The sequence below is a fragment of the Macaca fascicularis genome, chromosome 9 (assembly GCF_037993035.2).
Source record: "Macaca fascicularis isolate 582-1 chromosome 9, T2T-MFA8v1.1".
Classification (NCBI taxonomy): Eukaryota; Metazoa; Chordata; class Mammalia; order Primates; family Cercopithecidae; genus Macaca; species Macaca fascicularis.
Window position 1 is genome coordinate 92,563,608 of NC_088383.1, and position 18,705 is coordinate 92,582,312.

Below are 18,705 nucleotides of genomic sequence, written 5' to 3' on the forward strand. Positions count from 1 at the left end.
CCTTCAGAGGGAAAGAAAGCCTCCTGGCTAATCTTTAATTTTAGGAAGGACCTCCACTCTACATCATGAATGAAACTCTATGATCTGAGTGAAGTTGGCTTGTCTCATAACTGTTATAGCAACAAGATGACTTGCACTTAAGGATGAAAATGTTTTAAGTTAATATTCTCTAAATACTACACCCATTATTGAATATATGTATTTGTCTTGTTTTATTGGCCTAAACAAAAAATGATTGAATTCTAAACTATAAATCCTCATTGTCCCATTGTTACTGAAAAGAATTTTAGATATAGTAGTGAAGATTTTTATTCAGACAGGAAAACCTTGTGTTCTATAAATAACATTTCTTGTACTTTCTTACAGATGGAAATTTTCAATATTCTGTCTAGCTCTTCTTTTTTCAGACATTTAAATAGAATAAGTTTTAAGATAATTTATTTCAGCATGTAATAAATAACATTATAATAAAAATGCTATTTAAAGCATCTAACAATCTTCATTGAACTGACATTGTGTGTTCTATTAGTAAACATGATAGACACATTTCTTAATAAAATAATCTCAGAAATAATAATAATATTATTTCTGAGAATATATAGTGAATCTTGTTGACTATAGAAAAGAAATTGCACATTTGAAATTAAACACTCATGTTTTTATTTAAGAAATAGATAAATGATAAGTGCTCCATAATTAAAGTGTTGCCTTATCTCTGATAGTTTTCTGCTTTCTTAATGAACAAATTGAAATATTCCTGATTGCTTTCTATACATAACATGAGTCTCTGCTCAGATAAATTCTAAGCATACATGTATCTTAAACCATGTATTGAATGTCATTGAATTTCAATCATCTAATGTAAATGTAATAGCACAAAACAAATGGCTATGCTATGAGATGCTCACAAAATATAAAGAAATCAGTTTCTAGCCATGAAATGTTTAACAAATTTTGTGTCAGAAGCTGTAAAAATTAAATGATCAAAAAATAAATGATTTTTTGTGATTAAATAAAAAAAAAAACATACCTTCTCTTATCCTCTCTAGCATTAAAGCCAAATTGTTTATTAAATTCGTAATATTACACATTGCCCTTAAAAGTGTTCATTAAGTTGATTAACAAGAAAATGTGTTACAACTTTTTCATTAAATTATTGAGCAAAACACATTTCTGGTTTTCTTACATAGCTAAACATATGCTAATCAGAAAACCCAGTTATCTGACTTCCAGCTATTTACTCAGGAAATTAAAATTGTGTTATTTATCCATTGCTCAAAACTGTGTAATACAAGGCCCATTTACAAGGTCAAATTAACAGGACTTGGTGACTAATAAATTGCATGTATGAGATAAAATAACTTAGAAAATTAGTTGATTATTTTGCCATGTCATTTCCTGAGATAGGAAATACTAGAAGAGAATAAATAAGATACTCTTAATGTATGTTCTCATGAATTTGAAGCAATGCATTGTGTATTAATAGATGAATTTACACTGCTTTCTTTAACTGTGGCTTTATAACTCACTGTTTTTATACTATCACAAAAAATGAGCTGGATATTGTGGCTCAGGCCCATAACCCCAGCACTTTGAGAGGCCAAGGTGGGATTGAGATGAGGAGTTTGAGACCACCTAGGCAACATACTGAGACTTTGTCTCTACAAAAATAAAATAAAGAAATAAAAATTAGCTGGGCATAGTGGCGTGCACCAGTAGTCCCACCTACTTAGGAGACTGAGGTGGGAGAATCACTTGAGCCTAGGAGTTCAAAGCTGCAGTGAGCTATGATCGCACACTGCACTCCAGCCCGGGCAACAGAGTGAGATTTGTCTCAAAACAACAACAACAACAACAAAAATAAAAAATATGCTATATTAGTATCCTTCTTTCAGAGTCGTACTAGTTTATACAAATAAATGAGTATTCAAATTACAACAGTAGGCTGGGTCCGATGGCTCACGCCCGTAATCCCAGCACTTTGGGAGGCCAAGGCGGACAGATTGTTTGAGGTCAGGAGTTCAAGATCAGACTGGCCATCATAGTGAAACTCCGTCTGTACTAAAAATACAAAAATTAGCCAGGCGTGGTGGCACATGTCTGTAATCTCAGCTACTCAGGAGGCTGAGGCAGGGGAATTGTTTAAACCTGGGAGGCGGAAGTCGCAGTGAGCAGAGATCATGCCACTGCACTCCGGCCTGAGTGACAGAGTGAGACCTTGCCTCAAAAAAAAAAAAAAAAAAAAAAAAAAAAAATTACAACAGAAGTATCTAAGACACATTTAAATTAAATAATCAACATGAAAGTGATCAATTATAGTATTTAGTACTAACATGCAAGTATTTCCAGCTAGTGCTATAATAAGTTAATACAGATTTTAAGGAAATATTCAGTGAGCAAACTCCTTTGATAGAAAATAGGTAACTTTTTGTTTATTAGGTTTATTAGTTTGAAATCTTTTTAATTTAATTGGCATTATATATATTCATATTTAAAATTAATTGTTGCGAACATGTGTTACCTGACATATTGTCCTAATAATTAATTAAAGTGATCTGTTTTCATTTACTAATTTTTAAGCTTGAAAAGTCTTCCCTTAATAAGACATAAACATTCTCTATGGCACAGATCCATATTGAAGCATATTGTTGCCATCCTTCTGAACCAATCGAGAAAAAATAAATAATTATGATTTACAGCTAGCCAATTTATAAATATTTCCATAGGTTCAGAACAATAGTCAATAGAACAAATGGATAGCCCTGAAATCCTCATTTTTACATAAGTATTTCTGAAGCAAGTGGTATTTAGAGAACTTTAAGAAATATATAAACTGGAAATTATTCTATTTATAGTTTTGACTATGTTTTCGTGAGACATGGATTTTTTTTAATTTCATATAAAATTCAGTAAGAAATGAAGAAAATGCCTGCATAGTCCATAAATATCATCCCCTATTAGCACAAAATTATGGAATTGTTATTTGACTTCTTAGTTTACTTAGCAATCCAGTTGTATTCTTCATTATCCACTTAAGAGTCACAGTCTTAAACTGAGGATACAGAATAGTCTGAAAACATGAATAGAGATTTTAAGGAATAGGATGAGGAAAAACACTGGATTGATAAGTTAAAACAGTTAGGCTGGTACAAAAGGAGTCAGGAAATTTGAAGAAAAGCCAGCAAACTCCCGGGTCGCCATTCTTAGATTTTGGCTCCAGGCTGTAAATTTAAATGTCTTGTTAACCCTCAGGCAAACTGGGAACTACTGCAACTGTAAAAAACACATCTTCTTTACTGCTTTCAATTCTAAGGCAAATTTTAAAGAAACAACATTTGTTAAAACACTTTTTGTCATAAAAGCATGGTAGCATTTTGGGAGAACATTGGAAAACATATAAAAGTCACAAGAGGAAAATGAAATGATCTGGATTCCATCTAGTCAAGTAGCACTTGAATTTCTTTAAACATACTTACATATGTCAACACACATGTGTATGTTTGTGTGAATGCATCTTTTAAATTAAATAATTTTAAGAAAATGTAACACAGATAATAATGCGCAAACTATAATTCTACAGCTTAATGAATTTTTACATAGTGAACACACCTATATAACCACTATTCATAACAAAAAACAGAAATTAATCAGCATTCCAGAAGCTCAGTTTTGTGATCATTTCTGTTGCTATTCTATCTTCCTCTTCAAAGTGATCTGTATTATAATTTTTATCACCATGTAGGGATTATGCCTGTTTTTGAAGTTTATATAAATAGAATCATATAGTATGTATTATTTTATGTCCTAGAAACTTAGGTTCATGAAATTAATCTATGTGATTACTTATAGCAGTAGTTTGTACATTCTCAGTACTTCATGTGATTCCATTTCATATATAAAACACAATCTGTATAACCATCTACTATCGATGGACATTTGGGTTGTTTCCAGATTTTGACTATATAATGCTTTTCTGACCATCTTTGTATGTGTCTTTAAATAAAAATTTTATTTAACTTTAAATACAAAAATGTGTGTGAATCACATATGAATAGAAGCATAAATTTTCAAAGGGTAAGCCAATACACAGATAAAGAAATAAGCCATCACTAACACCCAAGAATTCCCTGGTATGCATGGTAATTTTGTAATGACTACTGAATACTGCGCATGAAAAAAATTATACAGGCTTGGGATGAAGTTACATTACTAAAAAGAATATTTGCTTTTGCTTCTGTTAAAATAGGGGCAGATCACCTTAATCCAATCAGAGTTTCAATATTGGGTTTACATTTGTGTGAGGTCTGGTCTTTTTCCCAAGCACCATAACTCGCATGGTATAGAACTTCCATGACCCCAACAGAAAGCATTGGGTAGTTACCAAGATCTGTCCTGTAGCAGCTACAAAAAAAAAAAAAAAAAAAAAAAAAAAAAAATTCACTTGACCCCTTAGCCCCATGACTGCTGCAAAACCTCTTCAGCTTCACTCAAGTCACTTCTTAATGCTCAGCATTTTAGCCTCTCACTACAAAGCACTTACTAATTAATGGAAATTGCATTTGTTTTAAACAGAAGGTGGATAATTCTCTCATGACAGTATCACCTTGCTTTTTCCTCCTCCTTTTTATTTATAGTTACTAAATATTTAATACCATAGCATACCAGGTTTCTTACTTTCCAGGTTAATATTCTTTCTCTCTGTACCTTTGCTCTCAGCCTTCTGTGATCAGCCCCACACTGTGACAGAGTTAGGTAGAGGTTCTGTGCTGTACTCAGGCTTTGATTAGAGAGAGCAGTTTCCAGCTTGAGTCACACATGATGATAGTCATTGATTGTGAAGAAGTCATTGACCTACATAATGTTGACTGCAGCAGGCCAGGGATTTAACTTTTAATAGTGTGTGGTAGCACACACTATTGGTCGATTTACCTGCACATCATTTCCATAACGTGTATGCTTGTAAGATAATCATTTCATGCCTAGTACATGATACTCAAACTCTTGGTTTAAATGTACACCTAGAGAATTATTAAGGTAGCATTTTCTGATAGCATGAGCTTTCCAGAAAATGCCCATTTGATGTACCATGCTATTTTATAAAGTACTGTTTTTTTAAAAAAAACAGTAAAAAAAATACAAGCAGTAAAAACTACAGAAATGGCACATTTCAGAGATAAAGCAGCGTATGTGTGTATAAACAAAAGCTTGCCACCCATAAAATGTGAACAAGATAAAGGTAATACCGTTTTCTGAAAGTAAGCCTCCAGGAAATACTTGACATTTCCAAAAAGATGTTTGCCCTTTAATATCATCATTTGCTTTTCCCGTCTGTGTTTTTGAAGTCGAAAGCTTCTTTGCAAGCTTCTTTTAGTTTTTTAGTTTTATTTATTTATTTTTTTATTTTTTGGAAAGGTAAGGATTAGAAAGAAAAATGAGATGCTTTTCAGATAGACAAGTGCCAAGATGACTACTTAAATGAATTCTAAGTAAAAATAGCTCTTCTCACATTTAATGCTTGTTTTTCTTTAAGACCTCAACTGCCACAGTAAACGTGGTGGTGACAGATGTCAATGACAATGCTCCAGTGTTTGATCCTTATCTGCCAAGAAATTTATCTGTGGTGGAGGAAGAAGCCAATGCCTTTGTGGGTCAAGTAAAAGTAAGTGGAATATTTATGTAGATCTTATATGTATTTTTTTCAAAGAGCGTAAGTTTGTTTTTTCAAAGAGCGTAAGTTTATTACATTTTAATTCTGAAAAGAAACTCAGCTAATGTAATCTGTTAAATGACTGTGCTGGATATTCTTCAATACTTTAAAAAATGAATAATATCCTATATATTTTAATTAACTTTCAAGGATACAGATTTACATTTTATAATTATTGTGTAATTTAAACATTGATTAATATGATAGTATGCTAATTTAATACATATTTCTGAATCAAAACATTTTATAGAAGCATGTAATTAAGTATACTACTGGGTATGGATGTGGACATTTAGACCTCAAAAAATACAAAAAATACATATATTTAGATTTGAACTCATTTCATTATATAAATATTATCTTTAGAGTCTACCGTGTGTGTCTAATATTTTGCACAACCCCCTTTTCCAGCACTCAGAAGGTTTACTCTTCGTATGTTCTTCTAAGTGCTTCTGGGACCTACCTGGACATATTAGCCGGTTTCTGTGGTTCATTTGATGAATAATTCCTTTATTGTTAAAGCAGAGACAGTACTTCCTCATTTCAGCCATTCTTGGTCTTGAACATAGTAATTGGTCTAGAAGTCACAGAGAAGGAAAATTTTGAGGAAGATGTGCACGATTTGAAGCATCAACCTCAGATGAGGTGTTTATGTGGTCTCCAGGGAAGGAAAGAATCTTGCTTTAGTGAGGTGTGAGCCACCCAGATGTTCCAAACTCAGAGTTCAGGGTCCTACTCCTTCCCTGTGAAGTTTCTGCCTTTTCCACAGAAGGCTTGCTGGTGCTTTGAAGTGAGCCTTCTCTACTGTTCTACTATTCTTGTAACCAGGCACAAGGTCTGATTTTTAGTTTAATCTCCTTTAAACTGCAAAAGGAGAGGGTTGCTTTAAATGATGTTATAGAGATCTTGTGACATCACGTCCTGAGATTTTGACTGACCAGTGTAAGCTTTTTTGAAAGTCATTTTTTTTTCCCTTCAAATCACTGACAATACTTACAACTACCAACTCCACAGTCATTATCATTATCATTGTCACTATCTCAGTCAAATTCTGGAAATATTGCATAAGGCATACATAACCTTATATGTTTATGCCATCCCAATGCACATAGGGAATAATCTTGTTCATTGGGATGTTATAAAATGCCAACTGGTCTTGATGCCAACTGTTCCCACACCATAGTACCTCTGGTGTCCAATGTCTTACTGTGGATTCTCCAACAAAAAATCTGGACACAAAATATTCATGTACAAATATTTTTTGAGAAGTACAGATAACAGTGATAAGGAAGTGAGAAAGTGAGGCAAAGAAGAGAAGGCAACCAGTAACAAGTTTGCTATTAAACCAGCTATCACGAGGAGAACTGAAATTTCATTCCAAGGGCAAACTCTACAAAAAGATGCAAACTCGTGCATCAAAGTTATCTCTCCTGATAATTGTAATTGTCCAGTTCCTGAGAAGTTATGGAACTAGAAAACATATACACTAAATCCTAAGAGTAGTTAGCTACAGTGTTGGGCAATGGGCTGCCAAGTTTTTGGATTTTCTTGCCTCCAGCAGAAGCAAGTAGTCAAATTCCCTCTGCAAAATCTGATAGAAGGGCATTGAGTCAGGCTGTAGATACTGATGGCAGCAGTGGCCCATCTGGAGCAGCCACTGGGAAGACACTAGCTACAGCAGAGGAGGTATGACCAGGGCTACATGCTCTAGGGAGCCGGTGGGAGCAAGGAACAGGCAGGAACCTAACCCCCTTCCAAGTTGGAAGGGTGGGAGCCCTGCCATCCTGGGCATAGCTCCAGCTGCCCAGCTGTGGCTGCAGACCTAGGCATCTCTGTGTTCTCAGGGACCCAGGAAGCTCCCCTACCCCCCCAAAATCGGAAGTGCCTGTTCCCCCTGCCTGTTCTCTTCCAGCTCCTGGCAACCCTTCCAATTTTGAAGCAAAGTTGAGGCCGAGTCCACGTGCTGTCATAACCAGGCTGGGTGTGTGCAAGCTGGGGTTGGTGCTGACATGCCAGACCCCAGCCACCTCAGCCTCCTGTGGACTTTGGGCAGCAACGAGCATGGAAGGGAGGCCAAGAGGGGACAGAGGGCTGCTCACTGTGGGCCTGCAGAAACTCCTCACAAACACCCTGGGCACCATGAACAACATGATTGATGGCAGCAGGACACAGACAGGCTCCTGGGTGGAAAGCAGGGGGTCCCTGGTGAAGCCCCACCTTCAAGCCAGGGATGGCCTGAAGCCTGGGGACCAGGCTATTAGTTCCGGTGGAGTCCATGGCCTGGAGTGAAAACGTACGGTGCTTTTTCCGGGCCTGTCCATGGCCACCCGTAAACCAATCAGCATGTACTTCCTCCTTTCTGACCCCATAAAAACCCTGGAGCTATCCAGACACATAGACATCAAGACTACCGGCTGCAGAAGGGAGCTCCCCTCTTCGTGTCTCCTGGGACCACCTTCTGCAGAAAGGAACTACCCGTTCCAGGTCTTCTCTCTGCTGAGAGCTGGACACTCATGGGGACAACCTGCCTATGAATAGGAGCTACACACTTCGGTCTCCCGAGAGCCGTCTGTCGTTCAGTAAAGCTCCTCTACATGTTGTTAGCTCTCCAGCTGTCCGCGTACCTCATTCTTCCTGGATGTGGGCCAGAACTCCGGACCCACCAAATGGCAGGAATGAAAGAGCTGTAACACAAACAGGGCTAACACACGGCAGCCACCCCACTCACCATGTTGCGGGCAGCAAAAAGGAGAGAAGAGTGGCGGCTCTTCAGGGAGCCCCTCGTCCATACGCGGATGCTCACAGCAGAAGCCACTTGCCGTGTATCTGATTCAATCAAAGGCTTGCCCGGAGAGGGCGCCTGGAGCTACCAGTCCCGCCACAGCAGTCAGCGTACCTGGCTATGCACAGTGACAAGACCCCGCACTTGCTCACTCATTGCACCCCTCGCTGCTCTGAGCCTGGCTTGCCCTGGGAAAGTGTGGGATTTAAGCCAGTAGCCTGAACCAAGCACAGCCTGCCAGGTCAAGTGGGTGATACAAACACAGCTAGTCTGAGCAAAACTCGGACAAAGGCGCCACCAGCCACAGAGGCTTCTGGCTGGAAAAGCAACACCCTTAGGATCCAGAGACAGTAACAGGAGATGGAAGGTGGTCAAAGCATACCAGATGCTCTGAGGGACATGCATAGGGCACTGACAATTTTTGCTACGCCAAGAAAGCAAGGTAATAAAGTCTATAACAGGGGTATGTGCAAAAAATATCAGCAAAGGAGAAATGCTGAAGTTCACTCATGAAGGAAGAATACAGGTAAGAGGGAAGTGGAGAGGAGTTGGAATCTGTTAGGGAAAGTTAGTTGTATAAGTAAAGGCAGAGAGAAATGAGAGTATGACATAGTATAGTTACAATAAATAAGACATACCATGTCATAAACACTTTTCTGTACCATGTTGTAGAAGGTGACGGGGGAACCACTAAAGGGTCTGAGGTATGGCAACATCAGATTTGTATTTTATAAAAATTACTCCTGATAGGCCAGGCACGATAGCTCACGCCTGTAATCCCAGCACTCTGGGAGGCCGAGGAGGGCAGATCATGAGGTGAGGAGATTGAGACCATCCTGGATAACACGGTGAAACCCCGTCTGTACTAAAAATACAAAAAAATTAGCCGGGCCTGGTGGTGGGCGCCTGTAGTCCCAGCTACTCGGGAGGCTGAGGCAGGAGAATGGCGTGAAGGCGGGAGGCGGAGCTTGCTGTGAGACAAGATGGCACCACTGCACTCCAGCCTGGGCGACAGAGCCAGACTCCATCTAAAAATAAATAAATAAATAAATAAATAATAAAATAAAAAATAAATATTACTCCTGATATATTGAAATGGGAAATTCTAAATCCAGAAGACAGAACTAGAAGGCAATTTTAATAACCCAGGCATAATGAGGCTTGAACTAATGTAATAGTCTTAATTAATGCTAATTATATGTTACAGTTGTCAGTTTAAAATGCCACATTGCTGAAAACTGAAAACGTTCGTTTAGCCATATATATATTAACTATTCGGTTAAAAACAAGTATTGAAATTATTTACAAAAATGATCTTTCCCATTTTCTTAATTTATTCAGCTTGGAGAGATAAAGCCCATATGGAATATATAAGTAAAAACACACAAGTAGACATCAATGTGATGATTAACTTTTAGTTAAATTTCTTTTCCTTTCTTTCTTTCTTTTTTTTTTTTTTGCACTTTTCCTAGTGATTCTTTGTTCTTGAAGGAATTATTGTGTTAACCTTTTTGTTGTCTCCTGATTCTTAAATTTGATAAGCAATGGCCTCTATAATTTATTTCAGTTTTTAAAATTGAAATATGGACCTTAGCCTGGTCTTTAGGCAATAACTTGTTTTCATAAAAACTAAAATGATACTGAAAGTAAAAAGGAAGAGAAAAACATCCAAGACAGGCTGCATCCAACTGATTCTGCACAGTGTAATGTTTATGGGATGGAATTTTGATGCTCATAATGGTCCTCTGTTGCTACCTAATGATAATTATATATTAATTTCACTAAATGACTCATGCTGTGCTTTAAAATTTAATTTTAATTATCATCAAAAACTATTAAGACTCACTTAAAATCAAGATACATATTGTTAATTACTATACTGAATTTGAGTTATCAAATTTGTGTTTATATTCTATTGATATTTTAATATGAATAATCCAACATTTGAATTAAAATGCTGAAGGGAGTTTTCATTTACTTTTTTTGTTTGTTTCTTGAGACAGAATCTCACTCTTGTCACCCAGGCTGGAGTGCAGTGGAGCGACCTTGGTTCACTGCAACCTCTGCCGCCCAGGTTCAAACTTCTCCTGCCTCGGCCCCTGGAGTAGCTGGGATTACAGGCACCCTCCACCATGCCTAGCAAATTTGCATACTTTTAGTAGAGATGGGGTTATGCCATGTTAGCCAGGCTGATCTTGAACTTCTGACCTCAGGTGATCTACCCACCTTGGCCTCCCAAAGTGCTGGGATTACAGATGTGAGCCACCACACCTGGCCTCATTTACTTTTTAAAGGTAGTGTTGTAGTAACAAATAATAACTAAGGAATACTTTTAAAGCAAATTTATGGATTACACATAGCAAAATGTTTTATCTAGTGTATTAAAAAATAACCTACCCATCAACAGTTTTTAATGTATATCTTTCTATTCACAAGGTATCATAATATACCTTGTGCATTTAGAATTGAAAACTGTAAAAATATGTATGAAAAGATGTACTCAAAATAAAACCTAGTAAATACAGTAAGTATGTACTCTATGTCAAGTGTCAAATGGGTGATATAAATTCTTTGCCGCAAGGAAAAAGAGACATTATAATAGACTGAGATGGCCAGGTCAGGGTTCATGAGAAAAGCAAATTATTCCTGGTTCTTTTCAACATATTATATAATTGTATATATAACTGACAACTGTAATATATAATTATCATTTAAAAAAGAAAATAAAAATATGAGCCAAAAAAATGTAATACAAAATATAATCCAGCTGAAGAAGCAATTTGAGGACTCTAAGTCAATATTCTGACAATAATGGAAGTGCTGTTTAAAGGAGTTCTGGAAAAATGGTTAAAAATATGTTGAGTTCAGATGGGGCCTAATGAAATAGTGAATGATATGAAGACTTAGTCAGTATAATATTTTGTTTAGTATTCTCCAAAGTATTTCACAGGAGACAGAATCTAGAGGATCTGTATGCCTATCTTGACTGTGGACCACAAGCATGCAAATAATTGATCTTTAGAATGGATCTTAGATATGAGAGGCCTCTTACTAGAGGCCTCATACTCAACTGCAGAACTCTCAGATGATCCCAAGTCTTTGGGGGAGCAGATGCCAGTAGAAGTCCCAAAATGCAGTCACATTCTGATCAAATCTGCTGGCCTGGTCTTGGACCCCTCAAGTCTCAAAGGAACAGGCGTTTTCCACTTGGGAATATACAACAGCAGAGCATGATATAACTTCTGTGAAGGTCCATTCAGGCTTTAGATAGACTGACTCTAAGCTAGTCTCCTAAATCTGTGTCCAGCTTTCCAGTCACTTACCTTTAAAAGCCTGTTTTACACTGGAGCATGACTTCTAGACTCACCACACAGGGACCCCAGACTTCTCATCTTACCTAGCAACCCTCACCTCTTATGTTTCTTACATATTTTAATGAGAAGACAACTCCCTGGTCACTTGGTTCATCCTGTCACTAGATCACATGACTCCATGAATCCAGACCCAGCATCCCAACAAGATAGAGAACTTAATGAAGAGCTTAAAATATAGACCACGGAATAAAACTACCTGAGTTCAAATTTGACTTGCCAAAATAACTAATGCAATCTTGGATAACTAATGTAGCTTTTCTGGGACTGGACTTCACTATCTGCAAAATGGAGATGATAATAGAATTCATCTCAAGTAGTGATTTGAAGGATTAATACATACATGTAATATATGTACAGGTTTAAAATAAGGAATGGAGCTAATATGCACTTCATTTGCATTATTATAATTATGTTAAATACTAAATAATGTGTAAAGTATGGCTAACTATGATATTATAGAAAGTAATATTTTTTACAATACTATGAACTAAATGCAGACAATTGTTTATGATTTTTCAAAATGCGGTAGTTGCACTCTTGCATTTTCCTAATATTACCATATATAGAGAACATTTTAATGGAAGTACTGTTCTGAAGAAAGTATAAAATCTTAAACTGATAAATGATTCTCTTCTACTGCATCACTACAAACAATCATAGTCAGTCAGATCGTAAACAGCATTTATCCTTTTTAAGTGTATTAGCTGAAACTTGGTCTTTGATAATAACAAATGTACAAATCAACATTTAGTACATGAACATGTATATGTGTATAGTCACGTTTGTAGGATGTTTTAGAAATTTAAAGTAAATGAAAAATATTTGTTATTATCAAAATAGAGCTCATGGTTGCAATCCTGATTTATGTATTTTTCTTTATTCATCTTAAAATAAGTCCAGCTAGTGGGATATGTAGAGCTTACATTGAAAAAGGCATATTGGATAGACTGACAGCTATAATAAAAAATCAATAATAATGACTATCAATTTTTGAATTCTTACAATGTGTCATGAACTATTCTAAATGGTTTCCATTGTATATATTTGAATTACTTTCAAATGTTTGGTCTTAACCACTGTGACTTGCCCATACATATGTGAACTGAAAAAGTACAAACATGCATTAGCTGGCTATCAAAGTGTTGTTCCTGGAAAAGCAGCATCAGCATCAGCATCATCACCAATGGGAACACCTTCAAAATGCCAGCTGCCATACTCTATACCACAGAGATTGAATCAGAAACGCTGGTGTTGGGGCCAGAAATCTGTGTTTTAACGAGCTCTGCCATTGATTCTGGTTTATACTAACCCGTGGCATGCACAAACGCATGTGTGTATTTAAAAAAAGAGAGAAAAAGGAAAAGGGAGATAAAGAAATATTATGTGTTAGAGGAAAAATATAAAATTCTTGTATGTATTGTGTATTTACTTATTGTTATATAAGATAAATAGGGTAAAGCTGGGTCTGTTGTTGGAATTATGCATAATTATTATTGTTATTGTTATTGTGCATACTCCCAACAATAGACCCAATTTAGCCTAAACTCGTTACTTTACATAACAATAATAAATAAGTCAATTTCTTGTCAAATGTTCATGTTTAAAAGTGGTATAATCAAAATCATTTTCATTTGTAGCAAAATGAATGGAAATGGAGGTTATTATGTTAAGTAAAATAAGTCATGAATAGAAAGACAAATATCACGTCCTCATTTATAAGCTGGAGCTGAAAAAGATGTTCTCATGGAAATAGAGAGTAGACTGATAGACACCAGGAGCTGAGAAGAGTGGTGGTGGTGGAGGATGGGGCTGATGAAGAAAGTTGTTACAAACATACTGTTAGAAGAAATAAGTTCTGGCCAGGTGCGGTGGCTCATGCCTGTGATCCCAGCATTTTGGGAGGCCGAGGCGGGTGGATCATCTGAGATCGGGAGTTCGAGACCAGCCTGACCAACATGGAGAAATCCCGTCTCTACCAAAAATGTAAAATTAGCCAGGCGTGGTGGCACATCCTTGTAATCCCAGCTACCCAGGAAGACTGAGGCAGGAGAATTGCTTGAACCCAGGAGGTGGAGGTTGCAGTGAGTCAAGATTGCACCATTGCACTCCAGCCTGGGCAACAAGAGCAAAACTTGGTCTAAAAAATAAATAAATAAATATGTTCTAATGTTTGATAGCAGAGTAGGATGACTGATATGGTTTGGTTGTATCCCCACCCAAATCTCAAACTGTAGCTCCCATAATTCCCATATGTCGTCGAAAGGACCGGGTGGGAGGTGATTGAATCATCAGGGCAGGTCTTTCCCATGATGTTCTTGTGATAGTGAGTAAGTCTCACAAGATACGATGGTTTTATAAATGGGAGTTCCCCTGCACATGCTCTCTTGACTACCACCATGTAAGCCAAGACTTTGCTCCTCATTTGCCTTCTGCCATGAAAGCAGGCCTCCTGAGGAATGTGAAACTGTGAGTTTTTTAAACCTCTTTCCTTGATAAACTACACAGTCTCGGGTATGTGTTTATTACCAGCATGAAAACAGTCTAATACAGTGAATTGGTACCAGTAGAGTGTGGTGCTGCTGGAAAGAGACCCAAAAATCTGGAAGCAACTTTGGAACTGGGTAACAGGCTGGGGTTGGAACAGTTTGGAGGACTCAGAAGAAAATAGAAAAATGTGGGAATGTTTGGTACTTCCTAAAGACTTAGAGGGCTCAGAAGACAGGAAGATGAGGGAATATTTGGAACTTCATAGAAAATTATTAAATGGCTTTGACCAAAATGCTGATGGTGATATGGACAATAAAGTCTAGGCTGAGGTGGTCTTAGATGGAGATGAGAAACTTGTTGGAAACTGGAGTTAAGGTCACTCTTGCTATGCAAAGAGACTGGTGGCATTTTGCCCCTGCCCTGGAAATCTGTGTAACTTTGAACTTGAGAGAGATGATTCAGGATGTCTAGCAGAAGAAACTTCTAAGTGGCAAAGTGTTCAAGAGAAAGCAGAACATAAAAGTTTGACAAATTTGCAGCCTGATGATGCAGTAGTAAAGAAAAACTCATTTTCTGAGGAGAAATTCAAACTAGCCCTGGAAATTTGCATAAGTAATGAGGAGCCAAATGCTAATCACCAAGACAATGGGGAAAATGTCTCCAGAGCATCTCAGAGACATCCATGGCAGCCCCTCCAATCACAGGCCCAGAGGCCGAGGAGGAAAAAATGGCTTCCTGGGCTGGGTCCAGGCCCCCTCTGCTGTGTGTATCCTCAGGACTTAGTGCCCCGTATCTCAGCCACTCTAGCCACGGCTAAAAGGGGCCAGAGTATAGCTCAGGCCATGGCTACAGAGGTTACAAGCCCCAAGTCTTGGCAGCTTCCACGTGGTGTTGATCCTGTGGGTGCAGAGAAGTCAATAACTGAGGTTTAGGAACCTCTGCCTAGATTTCAGAGGATGTATGGAAATGCCTGGATGTCCAGGCAGAGTTATGCTGCAGGGGCAGAGCCCTCATGGAGAACCTCTGCCAGGGTAGTTCAGAAAGGAAATGTAGGATGGGAGCCCCCACACAGAGTCCACACTGGGGCACTGCCTAGTGGAGCTGTGAGAGGGATCACTGTCCTCCAGCCCCTAGAATAGTAATCCACTGACAGCTTGCACTTTGGGCCTGGAAAGTCGCATATACTGAACACCAGTCCATGAGCCCGTGGAAACAACCAGGAGTGGTAGCTTTACCCTGCAGAGCCATAGGGATGGAGCTGCTCAAGGCTGTGGAAGTCCATCTCTAGCATCAGCATGACCCGGATGTGACACACGGAGTCAAAGGAGATCATTTTGGAGCTTCGTGATTTGACTTCCCCATTGGATTTTGGACTTGCCTGGGGCCTGGAGCCCTTTTGTTTTGGCCAATTTCTCCCATTTGGAATGGGTATATTTACCCAATGCCTGTATCCCCATTGTATCTATGAAGTAACTAACTCGCTTTTGATTTTGCAGACTCATAGGCAGAAGGAACTAGCTGTGTCTGAGATAAGACTTTGGACTTGGACTGTTGAGTTAATGCTGAAATGAATTAAGATTTTGGGGACTTTCAGAGAGCATGATTGGTTTTGAAATGTGAAGACGTGGGATTTGGGAGGGGCTGGGGATGGGATGATATGGTTTGGCTGTGCCCTCATGGAAAATTTCACTTGAATTATAATTCCCATGTGTCAAGGGATGGGCCAGGTGAAGATAATTGAATCATGGGGGCAGTTTTCCCCACACTGTTCTCATGGTAGTGAATAAGTCTCTTAAGATCTGATGGCTTTAAAAATGGGAGTTCCCCTGCACAAGCTCTCTCCTGCAGGCCATCATGTAAGGTGTGACTTTGCTCCTCATTCACATTCTGCCATGATTGTGAGGCCTCCCCAGCCATGTGGAACTGTGAGTCAATTAAACCTCTTTCTTTCCAGTCTCAGGTATGCCTTTTTTAGCAACATTAGAACAGACTGATACAGTGACTGTAGTTAGCAACAATGTATTGTATATTTTCAAGTGGCTTGAAGAGAGAACTTGGAATGTCCTTACACAGAAATGGTAAATATGCTAAGTGATGGACTCCCCAAATTCCCTGATTTAATTTTTATACATTCCAGCAAAATATCACATGTACCCCATAAATATGTACATATATTATATATCAGTTAAAAATGGCATAATCTCAACAATAGACTTGGATATGCCTCTCAGAATTGTATTTATTCCTGAAAGCAAATTGAAGGATTTCCTGGGAATAATTTATGCTAATGTGTAACAGCCAGACAGATTAATCTGGTCTCATTGTAAACCTGATGTCATCAGAAGTAGGAGATCATGATGCATAGTTCAGTGTGGTTTCTGTCATTTTTATTTGTTTTCTCAACTAATATTTTGTGAAATTCAATCATCAGTCTGGGTTAGAAATCGAGAAGATAAAGATCTATTTCAGTAAATTCTATCTAAGATACATGATCATGAGGAAAACTTCTTTGTACTTATTTAACATAATTCAGCATGAGAGAAAAAGAGGTGGTCTTTTACTTAAGCACACTTGTCACACTATATGCTTTAGTGCATTTCTGTATGTGAGACATGGGTGGATGGAGGTTGAGGGGAGGAAAGTGGAGGTAGGAAGGCTTTAGGTAGGAAGGCTTTCAGCTAATATCAGAGGTGTCTAGCCTTCGTGGGAGTATCCCATTGAGGAGTTTGCTAAGGCTAGAATTCTCAAGTTTAAGGACTAAATTATTTATCTCCATTTTTCGTAGCAACCCTGGGCATAAATGCTTGCACAAATCCATTACAGAAGGCACACTTGACAACTCTATTGCCTGTTAAGATTAAACAATGTTCTCAGCATTGTATAATATAGAGTAAGCTGATTCCCAGTAAACTTCCATGTAATACCTTGTAGAAATTTTTCTACTGAACTGACTTCTTTGAGGTCTAGGTAACAAAAATAAAACCATAAGTCTACAACCTGTTTTTCCAGTTCTAAATAAGAGGCTGAATTTATTTAACCTAAAACACAAAGGTATTCCCAATATGAGGCGTGCATGCTAAATCTTAGCTAACATATTGTAGAAATGTTTCTGTCTTAAGCACTTAAAGAAGTTTTAAAATCATTAGTAAACTACAATGTTTAGAAGGGTAGTGATACACTATTTTAAAAAATGATGTTTTCTTCAACTATACAATTTAATATTAAACAAAATAAATCTGAACTTCAGTGGCCTGACTCTGATTACTATAGTTGTTGTCTCCCTGTGTGGGGTTCTAAACATAAAATGAAGGTGGAGAGCATTATGGTGATTTCTTACTTTTTGTAGCTCAGTATGACACTCAACAGTGCCTGAAATTGTCATACTTCTTTTTTAAGTGAGCTGCAAGTGGGAAATTTTATGGGTTCTCTTTTTAAGCCAAACTATATAATGCAAACCCTGTAACTCATTCTGATAGAGAAAAAAAGCCCATACAATTTGAAAAATTGGTTATGTCAATGTTAACATGCTACATAATAATATTTACAATAGAAATCTACCTAATTTCTATGACTATTTTTGAAATGTCATGTTTCAGATATTCAGTTAGCAGCTCATAAATAGATTAGAAAAAATTATGAATATATTTTTACAATATTTGTTTAGGCCTACCCCTTTAGCAATGTTTAGTCTTAATGTTAGCTATTAGAAAAATACACATTATTTTTTTGTGTGTGTGTGTGTGTGTAAATATTTATAGTTGTGAAATCTCAGCTATACAATGAGTGATATCTGTGTCCACTTTATGGTCACAAATGACCACTGTACTGTTAAGTGTTATCTTTATCTGAGTCACTTTACTTCTCTATTGGTATTGGATCTCTCTGTGTCTCTCTTTTTTCCTGAGATTCTACTACCAGCTTGCTGCTACTTTTCATGGTTAAGCACATCTAATTCTGTCTTCCCCTTATCTGTTTGCTCCTTAAACTTTGGATTTTGAAAGTATCATCTAAGTTGCCCTTTGACTCTATGCATTCCTTTTGATCAATTGCAATTACATTAAAGCTGACAGCTTTACTTACATTGAGATGCTCATTTTCCTTCTACACCTTTAAGCTACAACCTCAAGTAGACATATATCTGTAAAATACCAACTTGAATTTCCTGAAAGCATCTAAATTTTAGCATTTTTAAGATTGAAGGCTTATTTTCATCTTCCCCAGAAAGGGCTCCTTCTGAATTCTGCAAGTCCAAAATCCAAGAGGACAGTCATTAAACCTTAAAGTTTCAAAATGACCTCCTTTGATTCCATGTCTCATATTCAAGTCATGATGTTGCAAGAGTTACACTCCTATAG

At 37.5% G+C, this 18,705-nt stretch overlaps 1 protein-coding gene across 8 annotated transcripts in view; it reads left to right on the top strand.

Annotated features, from left to right (window-relative positions):
* The window catches only part of PCDH15 (protocadherin related 15), a 1,788,406-nt gene that overhangs the window by 1,529,020 nt on the left and 240,681 nt on the right, over positions 1 to 18,705 (top strand). For all 8 annotated transcript variants that reach the window (XR_012417282.1, XM_065521086.2, XM_065521087.1 and 5 more), the window contains one exon: positions 5,531 to 5,659. Coding sequence is in view for 7 of the 8 variants with exons in the window: in XM_065521086.2 (XP_065377158.1) it covers positions 5,531 to 5,659 (129 nt within the window). In the remaining variant the exon portion in view is untranslated. The remainder of the gene's footprint in view (positions 1 to 5,530; positions 5,660 to 18,705) is intronic.